Consider the following 26,759-nt stretch of genomic DNA (forward strand, 5'->3'; position numbering starts at 1 on the left):
CCAATAACGCATGGTCTAGGTGAGCGGGCTTTAATCTTCATTCTGTGAAATATGCTGAAGGTAAGTACTCCCCGATGGCTGCCTTTCTAGGAAACCAATAGATAAAGATAGCAGGCAATGTGTTAGCTGGATCAGTCGCATGATTTGCAGGGTATTATTTACAACTTTAATTTGATTGAGTGGGCAGTGGTAACGCAGCAAATGGGCAGATGCTGAAATATGTCACAGCCCCTCCCTTAAAGATGCCACCAATCCGAGGCCAATGCCTGCAGTAACTGATGGATGATGCAACGTGGGACTTGTTCTGTGAAATCCATTGGCCCACACATTACTGTTTACACGCATTATCTTCCCGAGGCTACGGCTGGATGAAGTTGCATTGCAATGCAGTACATTTTTAAAGACTGCTCGGTAAGCATACAGTAAGGTCATGAATCCTGATGTTCACCAGTGATTTATAAAAAAAGAAAAAAAAGACCAGTCGGGTACAGGCACAGTGACCTGGCCTAGTTAATAATCTATTTACTACTAAACTGTATAGGAGCAAGTCTGGATACTTCTGCATTGAGGCCTTTCACACCCATATGACTGAGCACAGGAAAATGCTCCATTGGATATGTTCTTTCAGAAATGCAGTTTATCTGTGACCCCCACAGCTCGATATCTTCATGTTCTCCCCCCCTCCCTTTTCAGCACCCCCCCTCCCCCACCCGATAGCTCGTCTGAAATACAGTTTTTAATAAAAGGGGCTGACCGGTAAATGGCTGCTCCAGCAGTGATAAAGATGAAGGATTTCTGGCCAGTGGCTGAGATGAGCTGGGAGGGAAATGAGGACAGAAATGCTGAGAGAGTGAAAGAAAGACAGTGAAGGACAGGGAGCAAGGGAGAGGGACGAGAGGGTCAGGGCAAAGCCTACCTCGTGTGTGTCTAAATTCGCTCAGCAGCATGTGGGTGCGTCTTCCTGCCAGTGTGTGAATCTGTGTGTTAATGTGTGAATGTGACTGTGTGTGAGGGTTTGGCACTCACCACTGTAGTAGTGGGTCAGTGGAGCTGCACAGAACATAACAAAGAGAGACTGAGAAAAATAGGTGAGACAGATAGAAAATGGATACATTGTGCACCTATTACGGCTCTTGTGTTTTTGTTATTATTCATATGGACACGTACTGGGTTTTTTGCCAATGAATTTCAACCTGAGAGCCGGGAAGAGAGAGAGAGAGTAACTAAAAAGGAGGGCAAGCAATGGAAAAAAAGACAGAAAGAGGAATAGCGCCTGCAGGGTTTTATCTTTATCCCATGTATGGTGCGAGGTGTATGTGTGTGAAAAGGGAGAAAGAGCGATAGAAGAAGAGCAATAACAGGAGGCTGCCACCAGGGTCTGTGTGACCTGATGACTGATCTGCAGATGGCTGACAGTTATGGAGGTCAGAGGTCATGCTGCTTGACTCGCTGCATGTGTTGAGTTAAACATCCCCTTTGTTTGATCGCAGGGGGAAGTGCAAGTGGGCCAAAAAGCCCCAGCCTGCATCTCCATATCACAACATATCAATAATGGAGCCATTCGATACGCTGCCTGGGCCAGCGCCGCTCCCACTGGAGATCTCATCTTAACTCTCAAGTGACCATTAAACACAGACCACTGAAGAGAACTATAGTTTCGCTCTAAGTAACTAAACTGAGTAATAAAACTGACAAATTGGACAGGGAACTTCGCAGATATGGCCAATAAAAAGAGTTGTAATTAGCATTTATAAATTCTAATCTTGTAGATCAATGATTTCATATTGAAAACCATTTTCTTTCTAATTGACCCTATGCTGCCCCCGGGCCGTAGTGGACAGTTTGTACGTTCGACTTTGCTGAAATTAGATGACTAATTAAGGAAACAGATTTTGGAGACTGGGTTTGGTTTGAATGATCTAATCAGCGGCTAAACCTAAACCTAACCTGTAATTGTATTAGAGTACCATGTAGACCACAGCTTTTTCAAGAGTCATTTTGGGGTAAATGGTGAGGGTTCGTCAGGAATGGCATAAATCTTTTGCTAAATGTGTAGACAGCAAGACAGTTACTGTTACAATAATTAGCCATTCATTTAATAATTTAATAATAATAAATTAACCTCCATAGACAAATACAAATTAGGCAAATGAACTGTGCCTGTTCCTGCTCTCCCGGTTTTGGCAGTTTCCTCTGGGTTTTCCAATTTTCCCAATCCCTGTGCTACCAAAAGGCAAAAATGCTAGGCCTAGATTACGAGGTTATTGAGAGTGAGTGAGAGCCTTCATAGCATATATTTATTAAAGATAAATGATCAAAAACACATAGCAGCCTTAACATTCAAAACTCTAAATGAAATTCAGTGCATACAGTACTCAGACCCTACGCAGAGTAAGAAATGATTATTAGTAAAGGTCTGAATATGTGAAAAGCAACTTCAGAGTATGCAGTAGTAGAGTTGCAGTGCATCACCGTAGATTCCCATAGCCACCTACGCTGAGAACGAAACCCTCTGCCACAGACCTGACAGGAAGGTTAGTGTTGTTTCTCACTACGGTTATGTGGATGACACAGATGTTAGTGTTGTTTCTCAGCATGGTTATGGAGCTGACAGGGGGATTAGTGCTTTTTTCCAGCATGGGTCCTGAAACTTTTTGGCCTGTGTTTGTGAAGGACGAGCACGCGGGCTGGTCGAGGCTGATGCTGCGGAACAGCAGCTGTCATAATAGCAGAGCACTTAAAAATCAGTGCAGCCAGAATGGTCTGGCAGCCCAGAAACAACAAACTCTCTTTGGCTGACCTTTTGTTTTAAACAGGAGTACCAAATGTACTTGCCATATTGAGCCCTACCTTCAAAGAACTACAAAAGACGCGATGCGTGAAGCTTTTCCGCTGGTGTATAGTCATCAGGATAAAAATAAAAATCAGGAAAAAGGATAGTTACGTGTATCATGTAGCAAATAGTGTAGCCAGATTCCTGATGATTGACCTCAATACTTTCTCAGAAAATACCAAATATGAAACCACATATATATTGAGCACATGCTCCAGTCTCCTCCCTCCTCCTGTCCTTATAATAAAACATGCTGCCTTATGACCATGTTGACTTCCAAACCTGGCATGCAGAGAGATTACCAGTGCTTTTATGAACATATTCTGATTATATAAATATATCTCACTGTGCCAAGGCTTCAAGAAGGGGGCAGAAAGTATTGGGCTGGGCGCTCTCTGTGTAAACATTTCATACAATCCTAATGTTGATGCTGACCAAGTGGATAAATAGGTCCATAAACATTTTTAAAAGCACTCATAGCTTTTACTGTATGGTGTACATTTTTGTTAGCGCATATCTGAACATTGGTGTTACAAGGAAAAACATTTATAAACACTGGGAGCACCCACTTGTAAAAATGTCACAATGTTTCAATTAATCATCCAACCAGACCTTGTCATATTGATCACCAGATGTTTAACGCATCTTTTAGTAGCAATTCTAGAAAAAAAAAACAATTTCATGTGGAGCCCAGTAGCATCCGCATTTCAAAGGCTTGATCTTTTGTATACACGGAATTTGATAAACCTTCAGTCTCTCAGCTAATTAAAAGGCCCAATCCAGACAGAAGAAGAGCACCACTGTACTCTGCTCCTTATATCCCCCGCAGAAGAATCCTGATCCAATTTTCACCACATCAAGGGCTGCTGGGATAGCAAAAATAGAATAATTTGTTTGAGGTTTGTTCTTGCATCAAAGACAGTTCGCACGATAGTTTCTCTGCAGTGTTGACTGCGATTTATATATTTATATACACCCCCCCACCTCCAGTTCTCTGCTTGAAGCCACACACTAGCCTCAATCACCATCACCGCTATCTACATTTCTATTAGCTTTAAATAGCGACTGAACAGTTACCACCACCGTTTTGTTTGGCTGTGAAGGGGATTTAAGTGGGTATTAATTTGGAATTCTGCCTGGATGTAGGCATTTTGTATTGAGCGGAGGACTTCCAATCATCAGCAAGCGGTATGATCTGATATACCTGTGCTGCTGTGCATCCCAGAAAAGCATCAATAGAGTCAGGGGAAAATTTATGCAGTAATGGCTCCTGGTCATAAACTCTGCTGGGGCAGATTCATAGACTGATCAATGACGTTTAACTGAATACAAGTTTTATGTTTGCTTCACTCTGTTCTTGTTTAAATATGCAGTCCGGATCTCTGGCCAGAGGCTGATGAACTCAGCAGCAAATCACACTACACCAATCCCTTCCATGCTCCATTCTGTACAGTATTTCACCAGTAAGATGGGCTGAATTAGTTCTGCCCCAGCGGCTGACTAACGGGGCTTGTTACAGTTCTACATCTGGCCACAGGTGGAGGGGGGCGCTATATGGTCTCTACAAGCAGGAATGTCCTCTGCTTCACATGAAATCTACTTAGCAGAAAGCCTGAGATTTTCTAAAAATATCATTGAAACAATTATCACATCTAATGTCATAAGACTGATTATTTGACAATAAATATCTAAACAACATTTTTAACAAATAAGACCTTCAAACCTGCCTACTGGAATGTGAGTGACTGGTATAATTCAGGTATTAATTTACAGAAGTCTCAGACATGGCATTTTTTGAAAGACTAAATTACAAGCACACAACAACATCAACTTATATCAACATATATCTTCTATAGGCCAAAATCACATACAGTATGTCTCAATGGGCAGCTTTGACAGGCCCTTCAGCCATTATGGTGTTGGTGGCTGTGGTGATCCTCGTGCTTGTATATCTCGTCAGTTGCTCAATGCCACTAAAACTGACCAATCAGATCTGCTTTAATTTGAATAATTTTATGTTCTGCTGTGGAAAAAGCCTGATGGCTCATGATGGAACCATTACCATTACCGTTAGTCAAGGTTCTAAGGTTCACTTCTTCTAGGGGACCACAGCAATTTAAGCAATGAAATTAAATGAGCTATTGAGGCCAGCAGTGAACAAGATGAGTGCCTCCTCATTCACAATGCATTTAAACACTCCGTAAGTGATTTATGAGTCCGAAGCATAAAATGTTTCACTACTTTTAACATTTGTATTGATTCCATTAACAAAAACATTTAATTGAAAGGTGATTAGAACAAGAACGATTCACTTATAGGGTTACAATGGTGAGCTGGAAAATGGGAATCAGCTCATGTTCAGACAGAGATGCTCCAAATTGAAAATTGTGGATGGTATGGATTTAAATTGAAATATAATAATTATAATATTCATAACTATGGTTTATAGATAAAAAGTCAATACACCAAAATAGGTTACAAGTACCATCTTGGCCAAAAGAGAATGACATAAATACTGGTTTTCACAAAGTTTGCTGCTTCAGTGTTTTTAGATCTTTTTGTCAGTTGTTTATGTGGTGTATTGAAGTATAATTACAAGCATTTTATAAGCTGCAATGGCTTTTATTGACAATTACATCAAGTTTATGCAGAGAGTCAATATTTGCAATGTTGGCTCTTTTTTCCCAAGACCTCTGCAATTCGCCCTGGCATGCTGTCAATCAACTACTGGGCCAAATCCTGACTGATTGCACCCATTTCTTCATAATCAGTGCTTGGGGTTTGTCAGAATTTGTGGGTTTTTGTTTGTCCAACCGCCTCTTGAGAATTGACCACAAGTTCTCAATTGGATTGAGGTCCAGGAGTTTCCTGGCCATGGACCCAAAATTTCAATGTTTTGTCCCAGAGTCAGTTAGTTATCACTTTGGCCTTATGGCACGGCGCACCATCATGCTGGAAAAGGCATTGTTCTTCACCAAACTGTTCTTGGATTGTTGGGAGAAGTTGCTGACGGAGGTTGTTTTGGTATTTTTCAAAATGACTTTGCCCCAGTCCTTAACAGTCCAATCACTGTAATTTTTGCAGAATATCAGTCTGTCCTTGATGTTTTTTTATTTTTTTGAGAATTTAGTTCTTTCCTGCTCTTCTTGACACCAGGCCATCCTCCAAAAGGCTTCACCTCACTGTGCATGCAGATGCCTTCACACCTGCCTGCTGTCATTCCTTAGCAAATGCTGCACTGGTGGCACCTGATCACGCATTTAAATAATCTTTAGGAGACGTCTCTGCGCTTGTTGGACTTTTTTGGCACCCTTCTTCCTTCTTCCTCTCTCCTTGAAGTTTTTGATGCTCCGGTTGGATTTAAAAATGGTTGATTTAGGTGCAATCTTAGTAGAAGCAATATCAAGCATCACCCTCCACTTAAAGCATCCAGTCTGCAATCTGCAATTCTAACTCAGTCAACATGACAAAATTATCTCCAGCCTTGTGCTTGTCAACACCCTCAATTGTGTTAACAAGACGATCGCTGAAATTATCTCAACAGGTCCTTTTGTGGCAGGGCTGAAATGCAGTGGAAATTGTTTTTTGGGGATTAAGTAAATTTTCATGTCAATTTTGCAATTCATCTGATCACTCTAAACAACATTCTGGAGTATATTCAAATTTCCATATAAAAAAACGGAAGCCTCAAACTTTGTGAAAACCAGTTTTTGTGTCATTCTCAAAGCTTTTTGCCACAAATGTGGCAAATTTGAAATCCAATTTTAAAGGTTGGCCATAACTAAAATCAATATCTATGTTTAGGATCAAAGATGTGGGGAAAGTCACTTTCTTTAAGTCTTTATTATTGACCTCATATTGCAATGATCTAAAACAAAAAAGTGAAAAGGTTTTGATTTTGCCCAATCACTTTATTTGTGAATGTCTGTTCCAAAGAGCCTGTTAATTTGATTGGCTACTTCTATCTTCTATCTTGTATGGCATTATGGTAGTTTCAGAAGAAAGACGCAAAGTGGGATGGAAATCTCTCTATTAATTTCAAAGGAGGATGGACACCCCATGAAGGTAATTATGAGTGACAGTGGTATAAACTGAGATAAGAAAGTTTGTATATCAATCAACCCAATTTGTGAAAAATATTAATCTATACCTCTTTGATCTAGGTTTATTGAAATTAAAGATTCACATTACAGTAAAGTACTGCCACCTGACATTGAAACAGAGATAATCATAAATACCTCAGAGAGTCCAACTGCAGTTGGTTCACAATCATAATTTGTTTGTTTATTTATTGTCATTTGCTCTGTTGCATAATGTTATGTGAATGCATGGTATCATAGCAGGTTCACATAGCTCATATTTATTATCTGCATTCAGCCTAGTGCCCAAGCCCTGTTTGGGGAGAACTTGCTGAGGAGGAAAAATCCACATAATACATTAAAATGTTTTTGAAAAAATATTGTCTTTTGTGCATGCAATTTGCCCGTTTGTTTAATTAAGAAAACACGTTTTTCCTTTGTTCATGTGTCCCAGTTTTCTGTCTGTTTGTATCTTCCCATGGCACAACAATTTTTTGTGTATGCGTGTTTATTCAGGAATATTTTAAGTCACACTGAATACAAATTAAATTCCCTTTTTTGTCTTTTTCATGCACTGTACAATGGTTTTTCTGAAATAAACAAATAAATGCAGCTGTACTCAGTTGCCATTAGAGATTCCAATGAGTCTAACAAGTTCATGATGTCTGAATATTTTTAAGGGCAAATTGTTTGTTTATTATGATAATCCAATAAATCTAACACAGACATTTATGATATCTGAATGCTTCTAAGGGCAGTTTGTTATGTTGTATTATCTTAAAGTTTGTTTTATTGTCATTTTTAGAAGAGCTCATGAAAACAGCAGCTTACCGAAGTCCAAATTGGCTGAAGGAAAATAATCACAACACACACTCACACAGATGTAGACACAGAAACATTAACAGATGGCTTGTGCAGAAGTGTTAGCGTGTGTGTGTGTGTGTGTGTGTGTGTGTGTGTGTGTGTGTGTAATTACTTTTATTCTTTAGGATTCTCATGGGAAATAGTGTCAGCGGTTAAGAGCACTTGATTCCCTACCGAACGATCTCCTGATGGGCTCTTCGCTATCTCAGCACTACCTGTGAAGATAACACCCTCTGCAGAGTCGAAACAGCCCACTCTGAACAAAAAACATGCCAAAAATGAATAGCAATTAGGAAAATGCAGTGAGAAGAGACTCTTTTTTTTTATCCGCTGAGAACTCTGTAGTGCAGAAACAGGGCAGGAAAGAGAGCGGCCGTTTACTAAGCCACAGGGTCCGGCATGGGCCTCATTAGCTGCAGTCCAGAAGACGTTAATTTCGAATACCCCGCAACTTTAAAAGTTCCATAGTCCACGTGCCCAGGGTTATGCAGAAATATGACCCAAACAAGACTCACATTCACAGTGGCCACAGATGATTAACTTCCAATCAGACACCAGATCTCAGACCTTCCTACCAGACTGGCTCATTGGACTGCAAAGTCCTCTAGTTTCTTGAGTGTGTGTGCTCTTACTAGTGTGCAGCTTTATTTGTGTGTGCATACATTTATGTCTATGAATTTACGTCCGTGTATATTTCTGTCTGTTGGAAATTTGCGCGTCAATCTCTGTTTCTATTTATGTCAAAATATTTGGGTCTAGGTGTACATCTATTTATCTCTAGGAATAAAAAGGCCCTCAGAGTTAGAATTCTGTTGAGTTGATTTCCTCACACATTTTATGTGGCTGCATACACAGTCAAAAATAGGTCAATATATTTGGTGTGGTTAAATATTAGTGTGGTTAAATATCAGAATTGCCAAATTGAAAGATGTAACATTTGGAGAGTGTTCACTAACGTCACTAACTAGTTTGCCCATCAGATTATCATTAAGCCGTTTGTTTGGTTTGATGATGGGAATCTGTTGACACACCATATGACACATTGATAGCATATATAACAAAAAGAAACAGAACATAAAGGAAAGAGGTGTGATACTAGGGGTGTGACATATTGACAATAATAGGTTTAAGTTGTCTAGAATTTAACAGGAGGGTGTTTGAGAGTCATGCCCATGGGCACCTGATTTTAATCTTCACTTACAGTCCATCTACTGGGTTTTCACCACAATTACTCACAATTACTCTTTGGTAGATGTTTCCTCTTCTAATTTAATACGCACAAAACTAGCAAGCAGCACTTAACTGTTTGTATCTATTTATTCCAGTAAATCCATTAGTGAACATGCCCCATGAACTACACTTTATTTAGCACCTGAAACACATGGTCTGAAAACATATTTCTATATAGTTGAGTCCATGTATGTTTTTCATCTAGGTTTCAGTATGTACAGTGGGACAAAAATTTATTCGGCAGCCACTGATTGTTGTCACAAGTTGCTCCACTTTAAATGATGAGAGAGGTTTGTAATTTTTAAGGTACAGTTCAACTGTGAGAGACAGAATGTAAAATTCAGCAAATGAAATGTATGATTTTTAAGTATTTTGCACCTGTTGTTGGCTCAATGACAAACACCCTCGATCTGGGGCTTCAAGCAAGATCTCACATCGTGGGGTACAAACGATCTTGAGAATGGTGAAGAAACAGCCCAGAACTACACGTGGGGAAACTGGCCAATAGCCTGAAGACAGCTGGGACCACAGTAACAAAGGTTACTATTAGTAACACACTATGTCGTCATGGATTAAAATCCTGCAGCGTTCAGAACCTCATGGTGAGGTAAATTCAACATGATTTCCAGGATTCCTTTTTACCTTCTGTCTCTCACAGTTGAAGTATACCTATGATTAAAATTACAGACCTCTCTCATCTTTTTAAATGGGACAAGTTGCGCAATACTTTTTTGCCGCACTGTATAAAAGTCATCTGCATATTTCTGTGACTGTACATAGATTCTTCGGCAACACTCACCATCCTCTGTTGGGACATAGATGTTGAGGTAAAGGCAGTCTTCACTCTGGTTTTGAACATAGGCTGCGGCCGCATCCAGGTTGTCTGTGAACCAGACAGGCAGCATGATCTCTGGGAGAACACCATGGATGTTCTGTGGGCACACAGGCGCAAACTGTGTGGCATTTCGGACGTCCTGCCATGACCCCGGTGCCTCGGGGGGTTGGAATCGGCGCTCACCGATGGGAGGTGTAGCGTATGGAACGCCCAGGTACTGTTCCACAGGGCCAAGGATCTCATTATTTAACTCTTTCCTCACGCCACGCAGCTTGCCGTAACCTGTTGCGACTATAGGGTGTTTAGTGGCACTGAGGTCAGCCCTCTGGCAGGATGAGAGTGCTAGGCGGAGTGCCAGGCCAAGCAGCCACACCAGGCAGGTATCAGACATGCGGCGGGGGCATGATCGGGATGCCGACGATGGGCATCGCCTCCTGGCTTCGCCAGAAGACAGAAAAAACATGACTGAGATTGGCGGACCAGATAAAAATTCTGTTACTGCTACTGCTGTGCTTTAATTAACACAGAACCAAATAACAGGAGTGAGGAGCAAAGGGGGCAAACTGGGTGCTGTTCTTGACGTGGAGAAGAAAACGAAAAGAATTTGTAACCCTCCCCGGCAAACAGAAAGTGGATTATGGGAGATATTGGGATAATGGTGGCTTGGGTTGAGGGTATTGAGGGAGATTAGGTTAAAAAGTGTGGAGCGTGTTGCCTCTGTTGGCCCAACAGATGCTGAAGTGTGAGTGAGAAGGGAGGGGAGGGGTGGAGCAGTTCTTCAGGCAGTCTCTCTAGAAGGTTCCATGCTGCTGCGAGTTCCTCATCAGCGTGAGAACCATCAACAACCAGCAGCTTTGCCTGCCTTTGAGAGAGAGAGAGAGAGAGAGAGAGAGAGAGAGAGAGAGAACAGTGGTCAGCATGACAAAGAGTGAGCTAGACGACAAAAGAGGGAGAGAAGCATCTTCGGGTGACAAACAAAATAAATTTGAATGGTTACACAGGGAGACAAATGCTGCCATTTACTGAAATGGGCATGTTTAAAGTGCTCACTGCACCGGCGGTAGTAGAGAAAAAGCAAGCATGGTTTACTTTTCACACAAATACACACACCCTCATGCTCGTACACACTGCCACACTTTGTCACCACACGCAATTAACACCCTTCCGCAACAGTGAACAGTTTTTGACAGTGAACAGGATAACAGGCCAAAATTTGACAAACAAACTAAAATTTGACAAACAAAAGTTTCAGTAAAAGTTAAAAGTAAAAAGTTGACATTTGTATATGGCACTCATGCTAGGATTTATCCAGTTCCACCGCTTTTTCAATAAATCCTCTTCCATCTAATCAGTGGAACTGCGCTATGGAGGTTCTTGCCCATTCTAACTACACTCAATGCGATAAATGTAATTAAAGTGCATCAATTCACCAATTCTCTATTCTACATTTAGAAACTAATATTTGAATTAGTCTTTTTTATTTGTACCACCACCATGTGCTTAGATTATGCTCTGGGCCACTGGTCCAAATTACAGCTTTGGTCTTAATTCAGCTCTCACATTGTCACACAGGGACACAGAGACAAAACGACATCCAGCTTCTGAAAAACAACAGGCCCCTTCTCGCTCCCTTCTTCTGCCGGAATGTTCCGCAACTCCCGGGCCGACAGCCCAGACATGTTCGCAGGCTAGCACTCTGCGAGGTGCGAAATGCTAATGCTACTTCATAATTGACTTGGCTCCTCAGGGGTAAACCAGAGCAATATATGTCAGCTGACGCATCAGCCAGGGCCAATAAATATCTGACAATCACCCACCCACCCACCCATCTTGCTCCACTGCCTGCATGTGCCGTGTAATACACTCCGCCCCACGCTGTTCCGGCCTGTTACCGACTCCTGCTTCTGTGCGGTTTTGCTCAGCTGGACGATGCTAAATTGAGCCTCTCTGCTGTAGTTACAGGCACCTAGGTGTGATGGAGGCCCAACTGTACATATGGATCTCTGTTTTCCATAAAACATCCGAAATGACTGATCCCTGATGTCAGCCGACACTGACTGAGGGTTATGCTTCATAATGAAATATAGATTTGAAGGAAAAAGCCAACGTTGACAGCATGGACCTTTGATTTAATTCTTTGCAGAAAGCGGATGGTTTATAGATACCAGAATCACAGTCTGAGACTGATCTTCACAATATACAACAAAATAACATGATACTAGGAATTTGCCACTTGATCACCTTTCCATTTCCCATTAACCTCTTCAATAATTTCAGATATGAATGAAAGAATAATGTCATCACTTCTCTGATTTTGAAATAAAAAAGTAAATGGTTGGCTGCTGACAGTGGTGATTGGAGCATGTCAGTAGGACCTACTGTTGAGTTCAGGACCTAATTAATGACAATATATGCATAGATTGAGTTAGCTGGCCATATAGGAATGGTTAAATGTCACCCATAGAATATGGATGGCTGAATACATATGGAAACATATGGATAGCCTCTGGTAATTGGCATTATATGAAAGGCTGGAGGTTACTGGCTGAATTTGGATGTCTGGAGGTGATCGGTTGATTATGTATGGGCAGAATATACAATTACGACTGAAATGGTGAATGTGCTTAAATTTCAGCTGAGTGCATTTGGTTGGCTCAGCTACTGACACGTCAGTGCAAAAGCAGAACAAATGATCCATTGGTCACCCTATCTGCCTCTCAACGATATTAAGATGGTGAAACCTGCTGACTATGGTGCCAACTCTGTGCCAAGCAGCATTTTGACTTCTCATATAGTCACTTAATCGCACCTTTGACAAAATGTAAGAAAAGACTATGAAGACACTACTGGTGTCAAAGGCGGTAAGGAAGAAGATGTGCAATACAACATGAAAGTAAGAGAAGGCCATAAATTATCACCTGCAGCAAAGCAAAGCAAGCAAACTCACTCCCCATTCTTTATAATGGGCATGAGAGTGGAAACCGGCAGTCCAGGTCTGTAGTTCGATGTAGCATTCCTTGCCCTGATTGTTTGCAACTGTGGGTGAATATATATGTAACGTTTCATGTCGTAGTCAGGTCATGGCTTGTTGTTTTGTGTGATTGAGTTTTATGCATAAAACCTTGTTTGTGCCAAGTCATGCAAGTTGTCCATCCATTCACACCATCGCCCGCAACAATATTAATATAATATTTGTGTTCTGAATGCTTTTTTGTATTGTGTATTAATAAATTATAGAGGAAAATATGTACATTATCAGTAAACATTACTAAACACTCACTCAGTAAGTGCCCATAACCACATGTCCATCTAAGGACATTATGTGAAGGCTGGAGACTCACCATATTATTTATTAAAATATTTTAAAAATGTATCCTTATACTTTTCTGCTTTTACAACCAATTGCATTTAGCTGTTAAATGGCCTGATTGTATCAAGTCAATCACATTTTCACAAACAACACACATTTGAAAACACACACACACACACACACACACACACACACACACATGGTCACAAAGCTCACAGCTTGCTAATCAAGAACTCCCTGCTGGCATGTAGGGAGGTAAGCATTCTGCACTCTAAGCACACAGTCAGTATATCGTGTGATGGTCCACTGCTGAGAGAACATCTTCCTGTTTTTATGCAGCAACCTGGAGATCTTTAAATGTCCTGGTCTATGCATATTTATGAGGCACAATTAGGCCCATGTGCATGTGTGTGTGTGAGTGCTGGGTAGGAGGGGTGAGAGGGTAATAAATATGCATTTCATTTTTTATTCTCCACGATAAGCCCCTCTGACCCACAATCTCCTCTTTGCAAACACACCATAAGAACATATTCTAGTAAAGCATAATGTCCGAAACTGTCCAAAACCTGAGGCTCCCTATTAATCCCCCCTAATGCCTGACTTCATTTCAGTGCAGGTAGCCTTCAATGAAGTAAATGCCCCTGAAAGGCAACCAGCACCTATCCTCTCTGCAAAGCAATTTTCAGTTTAAATGTCATGGAGAAAGGGATGCAATATAAAGCACCATGCTGAGCTACTGCAGTAGAAAAAGGCAGTACGCAGAGCTAGAGGAACGAAGCAGAATGGACGCATCAGTGGGATAAGCGAGTTTGCTGAAGAGTGCAGCATTTCACAGGCCAAACTGCTGGCCAGTGATTCTCTTAACCCGACCTGTTTTTAATTCAGCTGTCCAACCCAGTCAGCCACCACAACACACACACTCACACACACACACACACACACACACACACACACACACACACACACACATCAGTGTCTCTGAGACAAGGGTTTATTCATATAACCGAATGATGATAAGGTCAGCTCATAAATCACTCAATGCTTGTGTGTGTGTGTTTTTGTGCATGCACATATGTGTGACCATACTTTTTCTGGTTTTATTATGGTTTCATTCATTAGTGAGCATACATGAAAAATGCTAAATGGATGGCTCACATTTTTTTTGCACTTCTTAGCATCATGATAAGGCATGCCTGTCTGCATTTGTGTTTAGCTGTTTGTGACAAAGTGAGCAGCACGACAAATTTAGCGAAGCATTTGAAACAACATCATTCCGAATTATACACAGGGTTTCGAGAGGGGAGTAAACTTGTTCAAACTTAATATTTATATTTTAATTGCAACTGTCAAACAATTATGTAAGTTAACTATAAGAATGGCCGTGTCTTCACTTCTCTCTCTGCTTTTTATAATTATCTAATTGCACAATGCTTATAATGCAAGACTGCCAACTCTCCCCCAATCAGCGTGAGACAAACGCATCTGACTGTCTTCACACGCACTCACGCCATACCTCCGATTTCTCCCGCTGAAAATCTACCTGATCTCGGCTGCCCACATACAATCACATAAAGAGCGAAAGACAGTACGTTTTCTAAGCGCTTTATTTAGAGAAAAGTAAAGAGTAAGAGTGAGAGAAATAAGATTTGTCTATTCGGCGGTTGTCGAGGCCGGGCGCTCGATTCGAAATGTTGGAAGACTGTCGATGTGGCTGCCGTGGGCGATTGGGGGGGAGACTAGAACAAAGCCTACTTAAATTAAAATATTTTAATGTTTTTTATCAGACGCCCTTATCCAGAGTGACTTACAATCAGTAGTTACAGGGACAGTCCTACAGGACTCAGAGTTAAGTGTCTTGCTCAGGGACACAATGGTAGTTGTTGGAATTTGAACCTGGGTCTGCTGGTTACCCACAAGGCTACTGCCGCCCTTATTCCTTGTGTGCCACTCTGTGGCATAGTTGGTCCTGCTGCTTTTTAAATAACCACAAAATGGTGGCTATTTTTAAGAAAATAGAATTTTTTCAGTTATTTCTCCTTTTAGTATCAGTTTCCAGTTTAAAATTTCAGATTCACGACAAGCCTAGAAGCTACTTGTGTGTGCTTACACCAAACATGCTCTCTGTATTTCTGCTTACAGTGTAGCTTGAATTTGGAGGCCTTGATTTTGTTATAAAATCAACACTAATGGAGGATTCAAAATCAAGGCTGTGAGATACCAGGAAAAGGTATGAGCCTCAGTCAGAATTTAATTATGATAATGGCAGAAGGTCAGTCTGAAAACTCATAGTGAATGTGCATGTGTGTTTGTTTGTGTGCCCATGTGTGGTGTGTGTCTGTGTCCTGAGTGAATGAACCCCCACACGAGGGTCCTCATTGATTAACTCGGCGTTAGATCCAGGGCTGCAGGGCTGTCAGCACTCAGTAGCAACACTGTGTGTGTGAGGCGAGATCAGACGTAGATGCTCACTGCAGCATCTTCATCACTGATGCGAAAGTAATGCATTGCAGCACAAACACACATGTTTCAACATCTTTGTGATGGCCTAAGGTATACACACACACACACACACACACACACACAGATATCTTTGCTTTGAACTTTTCTTTCTGACCCTCGTATGCATCCAGCTAATGTTGGCCTCCACCAGGAGCAGGCACTGATGGATGCTGCCTATCAGAGCACTCTGCACACCCAATGTATAAATAAATCATACAGAAACTAAATTGTTGCACAGGGCAAACACACATACTCTCTCCCTCACGCTCTCGCTCTCACAGGCTTGTGTAAAAATCCTCGAAAACACTCCTGAAAAAAGTCATGTACATAGCCAATGCCCAAAAATAATAATAAATAATAAAAACACTTTTGCATGAAAAAAAACAGAATTAAGTTAACAGAATGTTGCTTTTTGGGTTGATTCATGTCTACAGTATCTCACAGTGAGTACACCCCAGATAATTTTGTAAAAACTTTATTATATCTTTCCTTGAGACAACACTGAAGATATGACACTTTGATACAATGTAAAGTAGTCAGTTTACAGCTTTAGAGTGTGTAAGAGTGTACATTTGCTGTCCCTTCAAAAAAACACACAGCCATTCATTTCTAAGCCACTGACAATAACAGTGAGTACATCCCTAAGTGAACTCTCTTGGGCATGGAGTTCATTAGAGTAGAGTTTCTTCTTTCTTCTTCATTCATTGACAATGAAAGGCCACAAATAAAAAAAAACTGAATATAAAATGTATAAATAAACCAAATAAAACCTAAAAATCTAAAAGCCAATAAGATATAACAAATAAATGTTAAGTGTCATGATCCGGTCCGGCAGGGGTTACTTCAGACCGGAGTTTCATGTTAGTCTTGTGCAATATTTCCTGATCGTGTTCACATGTTGTATAATTATATAATTGTATAAAGCTTTCCTGTTCGTGCCTGTTCGCCGTCGGGTCATTGTCTGGTGATGTTCCCCTGTCCTGTGTATTATGTATTAAACCCCTGTCCTGTGACGTTGTGCGTATGCGTCCTCCTTCCTCGCCATGTCCAGCCAACATGGCAGTTAGGTATGGATAAAAGTGAGAGAACAAGATGGACTGCAAGTGGAGTAATCTCTTTTATTTTGTCCACATTCAGAAACAGATTGTTGACCATACAAAAAAACCTCCTCTCTGTACGTTGACTCATTGTTCTGGCTGATGAGACCCACCACGGCCATGTCATTGCCAACCTTGATGATGTGGATGAAGCTGTGCATTGCTGCACAGTCGTGGCCCAGCAGGGTGAACAGCACTGGACTGAGCACACAGCCCTGAGGAGCTCCAGTGCTAAGTGTGGTGGTGCTGGAGAAGCTGTTCCTGAGCATAACAGGCTGAGGTCTCTCAGTCAGGAAGTCCAGTTGCAGAGGGAGGTGAGCCCAGCAGACTCAGCTTCTTGAACAGGTGCTGAGGATTGATGGTGTTGAATTCTGAACTGTAGTCTATGAACAGCATTTGTGTGTCGTCATGTGTCCTTAGCACATATCTCCATAATGCGCTCAGGTCTCTTTGTACCAGTAAAAAATGTGAGTAGTAATGAAAACGCGTATCAGTGTTTTCAGGATGCATTTGGATATGACTGGTATTTTGGATAGGACAGCCGCTTCAGCTAAAAAAAAAGCAGGACCGTACAACATTATTCACCTGGCCATCTAATTTTAGAGTTGGGTCCAATTTGACACCTAGATCTGTAATAATTGATTTTCAAAAGGAGCTAGAGAAGCGAGGTCTACACAGGTGTGGCCGTTACCACCATTGGGACTAAACAGCACGCATTCTGTTTCATTCTCTTTAAGATACAAGAAACTTAAGGACATTCATCATTAAGGCAAGAACATGTTTGCTCCAGGGGCAGATAAACCTGACAGTCATCTTCATAACAATGAAGTGAAACAATTTTTTTATTAAAAAAAAAAGCTCCATGATGTAGCAGGTATAATGAAAATAAAAGAAGAACCAGAATGGAGCCTTGTGGCACCCCCCCCCAAGGAAGCGCTACTGAAGTTGAGGTAAAGTCATTAATAGAAACACAGAAACATTTATATGAGAGGTACGATATAAACCATTGGAGAGAATTTCGTGGTCGATAGTGTCAAAAAATCCAAAAGCATAAGTAGTCCCCAGTTGTTTACTAAAAGAATATAATTGAAAACTCTTAGAAGAGCCGATTCAGTTTTGGGGTGAGATTTAAACCAAAATCTGTAAAGATTGGTTTTCATTAAAAAAAGGATGTAGTTGGCCATGAAAAGTAGCTTCGAAATAAGCCTGAAACTAAGCAAAACAGTGGGGTCAAGACCAGGTTTCTTTTAATAGAGGTTGTGCAACAGCATTCTCAAAGTTTTAAGCACCACACCTGAGATTAGGCTATTGTTAACAATGTAATAAAGTATAAAGTGAAGTGATTGTCACATGTGATACACAGCAGCACAGCACACGGTGCACACAGTGAAATTTGTCCTCTGCATTTAACCCATCACCCTGAGTGAGCAGTGGGCAGCCATGACCGGTGCCCGGGGAGCAGTGTGTGGGGACGGTGCTTTGCTCAGTGGCACCTCAGTGGTACTGTTACGTCCCTGGACGTATGCTCCCACGTGCTGTGTGTTTGGCTGTGTTTTTGCGTCCTGTCCCTTTTAGGTTGACTTCGTGGGAGGAGTTGAGGCCTACCAGCTCCATCTGCCATTGGTCACCTGCACCTATTTAAAGAGACTTCAGATGGTCTTCGGGGGGTCCCCAGGGTCTGCTAGGCCCTTATGCTTTTGGGAGGTCCCCAGGGTCCACGGAGATCTGCATAGAGCTCCGTTGGGGATCTCATTCGTGTTTCTTGTTTCGTTGTGTGATAGACCCTTTGTTGTTAGCCTGTTAGCTGTTAGCTTGTCATGTGCCGTTTTTGGTAACTTGTACGTGTTTTAGTTATCCCTGCTGTTATCCCATCCCTTCCATTAAGCTGTTTTGATGTTAGTTAGCTGTCCTGAGTCCTCTGTCTTATTGAACCTGTTAGCACACTGTAAATAAAAGCACTGTTTGTATCGTTTGTTTGGTTGCATGTGTAACAGGGACCTCCTCCTCTCCACACCCTTGTTGCGTTTCTGAGACCCCTAGACTTAGGAACGTGACAGTACCTTGGCGGATCGGGATTCGAACCGGCAACCTTCTGATTACGGGGCTGCTTCCTTAACCGCTAGGCCACCACTGCCCCAATGTTGTTCTACCAATGTTGAGTATAGTGCACCCTAAAGTTGGGAATGCTTCCTTTAAAAGCCAAGGTGGTATAACATCTAATGGGGAATCAACTTCTCTACAAAAGAGAGAGAGACCAGTTCAAAATAATCAAACACAGCTGAACTCTGTTTAAAATAGGTGTGGTAGTAGCCTAGTGGGTAACACACTCGCCTGTGAACCAGAAGAGCCAGAGCCCACTTACTACCATTGTGTCCCTGAGCAAGACACTTAACCCTAAGTTGCTCCAGGGGGACTGTCCCTGTAACTACTGATTGTAAGTCGCTCTGGATAAGGGCGTCTGATAAATGCTGTAAAAAAATGTAAAAAAATGAATGGATCGACCTGAGGAGGTACAATATGGGACCTCATGCGTACCACTGAAATGGTGAAAGTTTTCACATGTTTCAACAGAAGCTTTCAAAGGAACAGGATCCTGAGATGGAGTTCTGTATGTTAAAAAAGAAAGCAGTGGTTATGAGATTTGGTAGAAAATTTAGAATGAAATGTACATCTTGCAGCTTTCACCACTTTTTGAAAACCCCGCCAGTGTTCATGTAACATTCCAAAGGAAACCTGCATAATTTTTCCCACTTTTGCTCAGCTCTCCAACACACTTGTCTAATAGCTCAAGTATTATTGTTTAACCAATGCTCCGGTTTTGGCTTTGGATACTGAGTTTTAAGTGGTTCTACCAAATTCAGAGTATTTTGGCAAGTGGAATAAAGTCTAAGTAATAGCTCCTCAGAGACAGACGCAGAGGGTTGCAGCTTCTTCTCACAAATAAAAGAAGTGGAGAACTGAGCAGTAGTGGAAGGTTTAAAAACATGGCGGAGCCGAGCAGGATCACTGGGTCAAACAGGTTGAAAAACAGGAATAAAATGAAATTTCACAGGCATATGGAAAGCAGTGAAAGCACTGCATCACCAATTTAAAACCCATTTTATAACAAAGTATGCCCCACTCTTGAGTGGGCCCATTTACAGACTGTACCATACTAAAAGAGTAAATCCAAAAAGTCCTTTAGCAGGGCAGCATATTAAATATCTCCAACAACAATTCATTTCAAAAGAAATAACAGGGGCCTGTTAAAAGAGTTGCTTTATTTAAAGTTAAAAACAGTCGCTAAGCCTTTAGCACCACAGGGAATTAAAATATAGGCAGTAACATGGCAGGAGCTTGATGAGAGCACTGGACTCACCAGGAGACATCCAGGTTCCCCTTCAGTGTTGCCAGATCTTAAATGTTGAAGCAACTTAAAATTATCATATTTTGAGAAAAGCAATTTTCATTCTGACATTGCTCAGAAAATCTGCTCCAATAACACATATCATGATAGACTGTGCATATTATAGTGTATAATGCAACTTTTACCTACAGAATGTTTGTAAAAACCACCTCTGGGCAGAACAGAGTCTCCACCTGTGTGGAATGCAGCATGAGCCCCTACACTGAACATCAGGCAGTGGTGGCCTAGCAGTTAAGGAAGCAGCCCCATAATCAGAAGGTTGCCTGTTCGAATCCTGATCCGCTTGAGGTGCCACTGAACAAACCACCGTCCCCACACACTGCTCCCTGGGCGCCTGTCATGGCTGCCCACTGCTCACCAAGGGTAATGGGTTAAAAGCAGAAGACACATTTCGTTGTGTCACCATGTGCTGTGCTGCAGTGTTTCCCAATCACTTCATTTTCCCAAAATATAATTTACACGTTGCAACAGTGACAGACCGTTTTACTCTTAGTGCTAGCTGCAGCCTTTAACCACCCAGTAAAACCTGGGTCTTTCTCCCATTCATTTCTGTAAGTCTGAATCTTTGACTGCTCATCATTGTACTTTGTGCATCACTATGTGTTGCATAAACAAGCAAAGTATGTCTGCGCAGATCTGTACCTTGTCGTGCTAATAATAAAATATATAGAAAAACATTTTAACCATAAAATGAAGGGATAAAATGGTCATACATTATGGGATTTATTGGAATTATTGATCATACAGATGGTAAAATTATGGTACAAATTAGATAATTATCGTATGTATGGCAACGCTGTTTCGGTTAAACATAAAAAGTCCAGTCCCTGCAAAGTGAAGAAATCTTTGAGGATGAAAGTTTGATCAGAAAGTGATCTGGCCTTCATCAGACCCATGGAAGCGGAGACTAGCACGGCTGACACAGGGGAAGCATGCGAAGACACAGTTCTGGGTGCAGCCGGGCACAAAAATGCGAGAATCCAGTCAATGTTGGACCACAAAGACCTTGAATTGGCAAGGTAAGCAAGCCCTTAGCTTCACCAGCCACCCACCACATTCTCCAGCGAGAAGGGCCTGTAGTTTGGCAGGGAAAAGCTGGTATTCCTGAGAAGAGCTTGGAAAGACAAGTTCATTCTTCATTACCGGGCTGTATCCATTTCACGTCGGAGAAGTGTTCAGTGGTCATACGTGAGTTGACATTAGGTATAGAACAAAAAACACTACAAATCAGTAAAATACAAAGGTGGTAGTGGCCTAGTGGGTTAGACACTCGCCTATGAACCAGAAGACCCAGGTTCAAATCCCACTTACTACCTTTGTGTCCCTGAGCAAGACACTTAACCCTAAATTGCTCCAGGGGGGGACTGTCCCCGTAACTACTGAATGTAAGTCGCTCTGGATAAGGGCGTCTGATAAATGCTGAAAATGTAAGTAGAGTAGGCAGTGACAGACAGCAAGCCAGACACACTGGCCCCATCTTGTTTGCTGGACATCAGACTCGAGTCACTTTTGTGAAATACTGTATATCCTCGGTGTCCATTATCTTCAGCCTTTTAAAAAAGCCACGCCACAGCACCAAAAGAAAGGGAAATAAAGCACTGTAACTGATGTTTTTTGATGAATATGTGTGGATTAGGCAGTGAAACGGGCAGCTAATTTGCAGCAGTGGGAGGCCGGGTACAGCTGTGAGTACTCCTCAAGCCCTGGACACCAATCACACACTTCGAATGTCCGCCATCTGTTTCACTCTCTGTGTGTTTTAAAGCACTATGCAGCAGGAACATGCAGAATATACTATTTTTTTATGTTTGTTCACGCTGGTGCTTATGTTTTTTCCATTTTCCATTACATGTGAATATTCTTTAATTGTTGTTGTTTGGTGAGACCTATTACACTTTTAAGGTTGTGTACTGTGTGGTATGAACTGTATAAATGGTATGCAAAATAAATTTGGCCATTGTGAGACGTTTTCATTATATCAGTCTACCGCAGAAATATTTGAAAATGAAAAAGTTGCATCACCTGTGCAAAAACACGCCAACTTGCAGCACGAGCCATTAATTTTGGAAAATTACAGAGAGCACCAAAATTCAGGCCTTAAATATCATGACTAAATGACTATATACTTAAAGGTCTTAAAAATAAGGCAAACCCAGTGATTCAAATGAAACAAGCCTTCAATCTGTCAGTAATCTGCCAGTCACAGCGTGCATGGGACTTCTGATAAATTAAGAAATATATTCGGAAAATAATTTTTATGTAACGTTTACTCTACTGTTGAATACAAGAAGTCCTTCAATTTTATTTAATCACTCACATCATACAAATATCTAGTATTTAACTGGCCTTATGGGTGTGACAGAAAGTCCAGAACTGCCCAGATAGTGTTTTATGTGGTAGATGGCTATGCTGATGTATCTGTAAAAATTGTATTATACTTATTACAACTTCGTACTGCAGGGCCTTTGCTAAGAACACATGTTACCCTTTCAAAAACAGTTACATTTAAATTTACAGATGAAATTATCGCAATACATGCACAATACATACACAATACATACAGCAATTTATTTCACAATATGAATTGTATGCCATATCGCACAGCCCCATGCCTCACCTGCACCAGTTATATATTATAGAAATGTACTTACAAATGTAAAAATCGGTCTGTCAATTATTAAAAAAAAAACATTATCACACATGAATTAATTGCTATTATTGCAAATGTGAAAGAATGAAATAGACATTTTTGGGGAAAAATGGAAATATCATTTTATTTACTTTGTTCAAATTGAAATTATCGTTCTAAAGGGTAAGGGAATCTGAACCTCGTGTCTTATAATACTGTGTGTGTTTAAATAATTTAATCTGGTTACACCTGATGTGCAGCAGATGCAGGCGCATTAGCCCTGCTAATAAACTACTATATATATATATATATATATATAGTAGTGACAGACAGGTCACATAAGTAAATTTGAGAAAAATTTGTGTTATCAGCTGTGAAAGTGAAGTGCTGCCTCTGGCTCTTTGGATATTCGTATCTTTTCCCTATAAACCTCAAGCTTCATTGCTCCCTGTCTAAACTGCAGCAGGTCCTGCTTATGTCAGGGCTGTGATCATGTGCTGGAACTGGCACCAGTGCAGCCAAACGCCACCATATTTTTGCTCCTTGGAGCTGAAGTCGACTCAGCCACGACACAGTGGTGCAAACTCACGATCCAGCGCCAAAGAGCGTCCACTGTTAAGTGCGTTAATTATTGGCACTGTGCACTTTTTGTACAGCGTGATATAGTATGGACACATTTTTCATCTTATTTCACATTGTTTAGTAAAAGATCCTGAACAGAAAGAGAACATGTTTAACAACTGTTTCCTGATTTAAAAAAAAAATGCTTTCACACACTTTAAACCATAATTAGTCCTGTTTATTTTAAATTAACTAAATTTCCTACGGTCACACCCCTGATATAACAGCATGCTTTTAAAAAAATGCATTATCTTGCCTGATATCAAAATACCCATTCTCATCTTCAACAGACAGTGTTCCCCTCAACTCTGCCATCTGAGTTCTGTTCTTGTCTCTGTTTATGTTTCCAATAGAATCCCTGGAAACCATTGTACCCATGTCCTCCAAGTAAAACCTTTGTCGTTGTCAAGTTGCTGTTACATAATATCAATAACAGACAGACAAGCAATTCATTGAACTCTAAGTTGAAATCAATAAGAAATCAGAGCATTGTACATGTGAGCGGTAGTAGCCTAGTGGGCTACAGAGGTTCAAACCCCACTTACTACCATTGTGTCCCCGAGCAAGACACTTAACCCTAAGTTGCTCCATGGTGACTGTCCCTGTAGCTATTGTAAGTCGCTCTGGATAAGGGCTTGCACCATAGAAAACCCCTGGATTTGAGACTCTGGTCCATTTTAACATAGGCAATTTTGGGTCATTTTAACCTCATGTAAAGACATCTTTCAACAGACAACCTCCAAAACTGGCTACTGTATCTTTGTCAGTATCAATATGCTGAGTAATCTGAACTCCTCAAAGTCCTTAAATTCTCTGCTTCATTTCAAAGCATTTTAAACTGCTCATGACCTGGTTTGGTGAGAACCTAATCCTGTATATGGCCATAAATTTCCATGGCTCTATCAGCTCTCTACAGATGGTTTAATCTTCACATGTGTGTTTCTGGGCAACTCTGATTCTGAGTGTGTGTGTTTAGCTGCAATTCATCTGTGTTCTGTAAAGCATATCCATGCCTATCCATCCTTTTCCTGTGTTACATGGTAATCCCAGAGGGGTCTGTGTATGCATGAGGTTTTGGCAATGGGAAGACCTGAACCCCACCCTGGTGTAGCCCTGTGGGTGAGCAGTTTTGATGGTTAAGTCCTCCCTTAGGTGCTGCAATGGAGGGGACTTTATGGAACTAATGCTCAAAGTGGGGTGTGAAACTGCGGGAGGAGACAGTGGCATTTCCATAAACGCCATGGCACCAGAGCAGCCACACAACATGCCTCTCGCAGGCCACTGTCATGAGAGATGATCCTCCACCAACATCTCAACAGCAACTAAGTCGTGCAAAACAATGGAATTATTTGTGAAAAATACAAGGCGTCTGCTGAGTAAAAATAACTTGAGTGGCTGCTCAACATGGGGTGAAAACAAACAAAAAACAGCCCACATTCTCCAAAGCTCGACAAAATAATAATAATTCCACAGAGGTGCACCTCCAGCATTTAAATGTGCGTACCACAAAATACACATTACTCAGGGCAGTGGTGGCCTAGCGATTAAGGAAGCCACCCTGGAATCAGAAGGTTGCCGGTTTGAATCCCGATCCCCCTCAAGTGCCCCTGAGGTGCCTATGAGCAAAGCACCGTCCCCACACACTGCTCCCCGGGCGCCTGTCATGGCTGCCCACTGCTCACTCAGGGTGATGGGTTAAATGCAGAGAACAAATTTCACTGTGTGCACCATGTGCTGTGCTGCTGTGTATCACAAGTGACAATCACTTCACACCACAAAATACACATTACTCAGAACCTTACCACCCACACACACATGTATCTGGACACACAGAGAACATGGATTAACTTAATTTACTGTGATTCCACATGCACTGTAATTCACCTATTTTATGTTATTCTAAATTAATCTATTCCTAGTTGATGTGCTTGGACTGCAGTGTTTTCCCCCCCGGCCGCGCCACTCAGATTCATGGCTAAATCAGGTCTTACAAAATCTCCTCTGGACGGCCGAATCCTGGCAGAGGTTAATCTGTCTGAGAAAATAATGATTTTAGGATGTTACTCCTTGTTAGAATGTTAATTTCTGCGTGACCTCATAATTACTCTGTGCTTCTAGGCCATCGCTGGGCATGAGTAGTGAGTCCCACTCATTCAGTCCCAGTTCACACACACACACACACACCTGTTCACACTGTTTGTGTGAACAGGCCCAGTTTGTATTTGCACACATACAGAGAAGAAAAAATGCAATATATGCATTTGTACATCTTTGTAACAAGACAACCTACTGTACTCTTAAAACAGCTAACATTCTTTGTGTGTGGTCTGCTCTCTTGTACTGTCCACTTCCTGCCGTGTACATCTCCCACTTGTGGGACTAATAAAGGATCATCATATCTTATCTTATACTGGTTCCAGTTTTAGGAGCATTTTTGTTTTGCCACACAAATGTAGATTTTATGATTTTGTTACAAGTCTATACCAAAAAGTAACTAGTTCATGCACACATTCACAGAAGGACACAATGATGTTTACACAAATGGCTATAAAAGATGCAAAATGTAACAATTAAAAACATTGCAACAGCCTCACATGGGCATCATGGCACTACAGAATGTGATGAATTTGTTTATGTGTCCATTTGATTAAAATGGATTAAAAAAACAATGATCAATAAAATTGATTATCTGCTTCACACAGATGCACACACATTTACATTCAAACATGTGCATATGCACAAATCCACACCCAGAGGCACACAAACAGACCAAAAAAAATCACATTGCAATGCACACACATATACACACACAGCATGGGGCAGGCAGAGAAAATATGACAAAAACAAACTTCCATGGCACATTTTCCACCACAGAATTCTAACTTAATCTACATTTAAAAATAACTCTGCTGAACGAAAACGGGGGGGAGGAGAAATGAGGGTGAGCAGATGAATTTTCGGACCAACATCTGCAACTAGTTTCAATCCACTCCACCTCACTCGCGTCCACACAAGCCACAGCGTGAGAGACATTCAGATGTACGAGCTCATGAATAATCAAATAAAAGTCAATTAAGGAGGCTCTAATGAAGCAGGAGAGGGCTGTTAACGAGCAAGTGAAGGAGACTCGGGACAAGAAGCAACAGACCAAAGGAAGGTGTGAAAAATAACACAAACGGCCCTCTGTTTGCTCAGACAATCAATGCATCACCATGGGAACCCCAGTTCTTCATACTCTTACACTTACACACATACACAGGCCCATGCACAAACACACATACACATCAAGCCGCTCAAACTCTGGGGTTGGTTGATTAAACTGGTGTCAACTGTAGGCCCTGTCAAAGCCCATTGAG

At 41.3% G+C, this 26,759-nt stretch overlaps 1 protein-coding gene across 4 annotated transcripts in view; it reads right to left on the bottom strand.

The window, feature by feature from the left end:
• The window catches only part of nlgn2b (neuroligin 2b), an 83,543-nt gene that overhangs the window by 35,335 nt on the left and 21,449 nt on the right, over positions 1-26,759 (bottom strand). For 2 of the 4 annotated variants that reach the window (XM_028982513.1, XM_028982511.1), the window contains exon 2: positions 9,806-10,703. In XM_028982513.1, coding sequence (XP_028838346.1) covers positions 9,806-10,304 — 499 coding nt within the window. In that variant the 5' untranslated portion in view covers positions 10,305-10,703. Of the gene's footprint in view, positions 1-7,888; positions 7,958-9,805; positions 10,704-26,759 lie in introns of those variants that run through there. The other 2 variants (XM_028982512.1, XM_028982514.1) reach the window with 2 other exon arrangements.

Source organism: Denticeps clupeoides, chromosome 6 (genome assembly GCF_900700375.1).
Source record: "Denticeps clupeoides chromosome 6, fDenClu1.1, whole genome shotgun sequence".
Classification (NCBI taxonomy): Eukaryota; Metazoa; Chordata; class Actinopteri; order Clupeiformes; family Denticipitidae; genus Denticeps; species Denticeps clupeoides.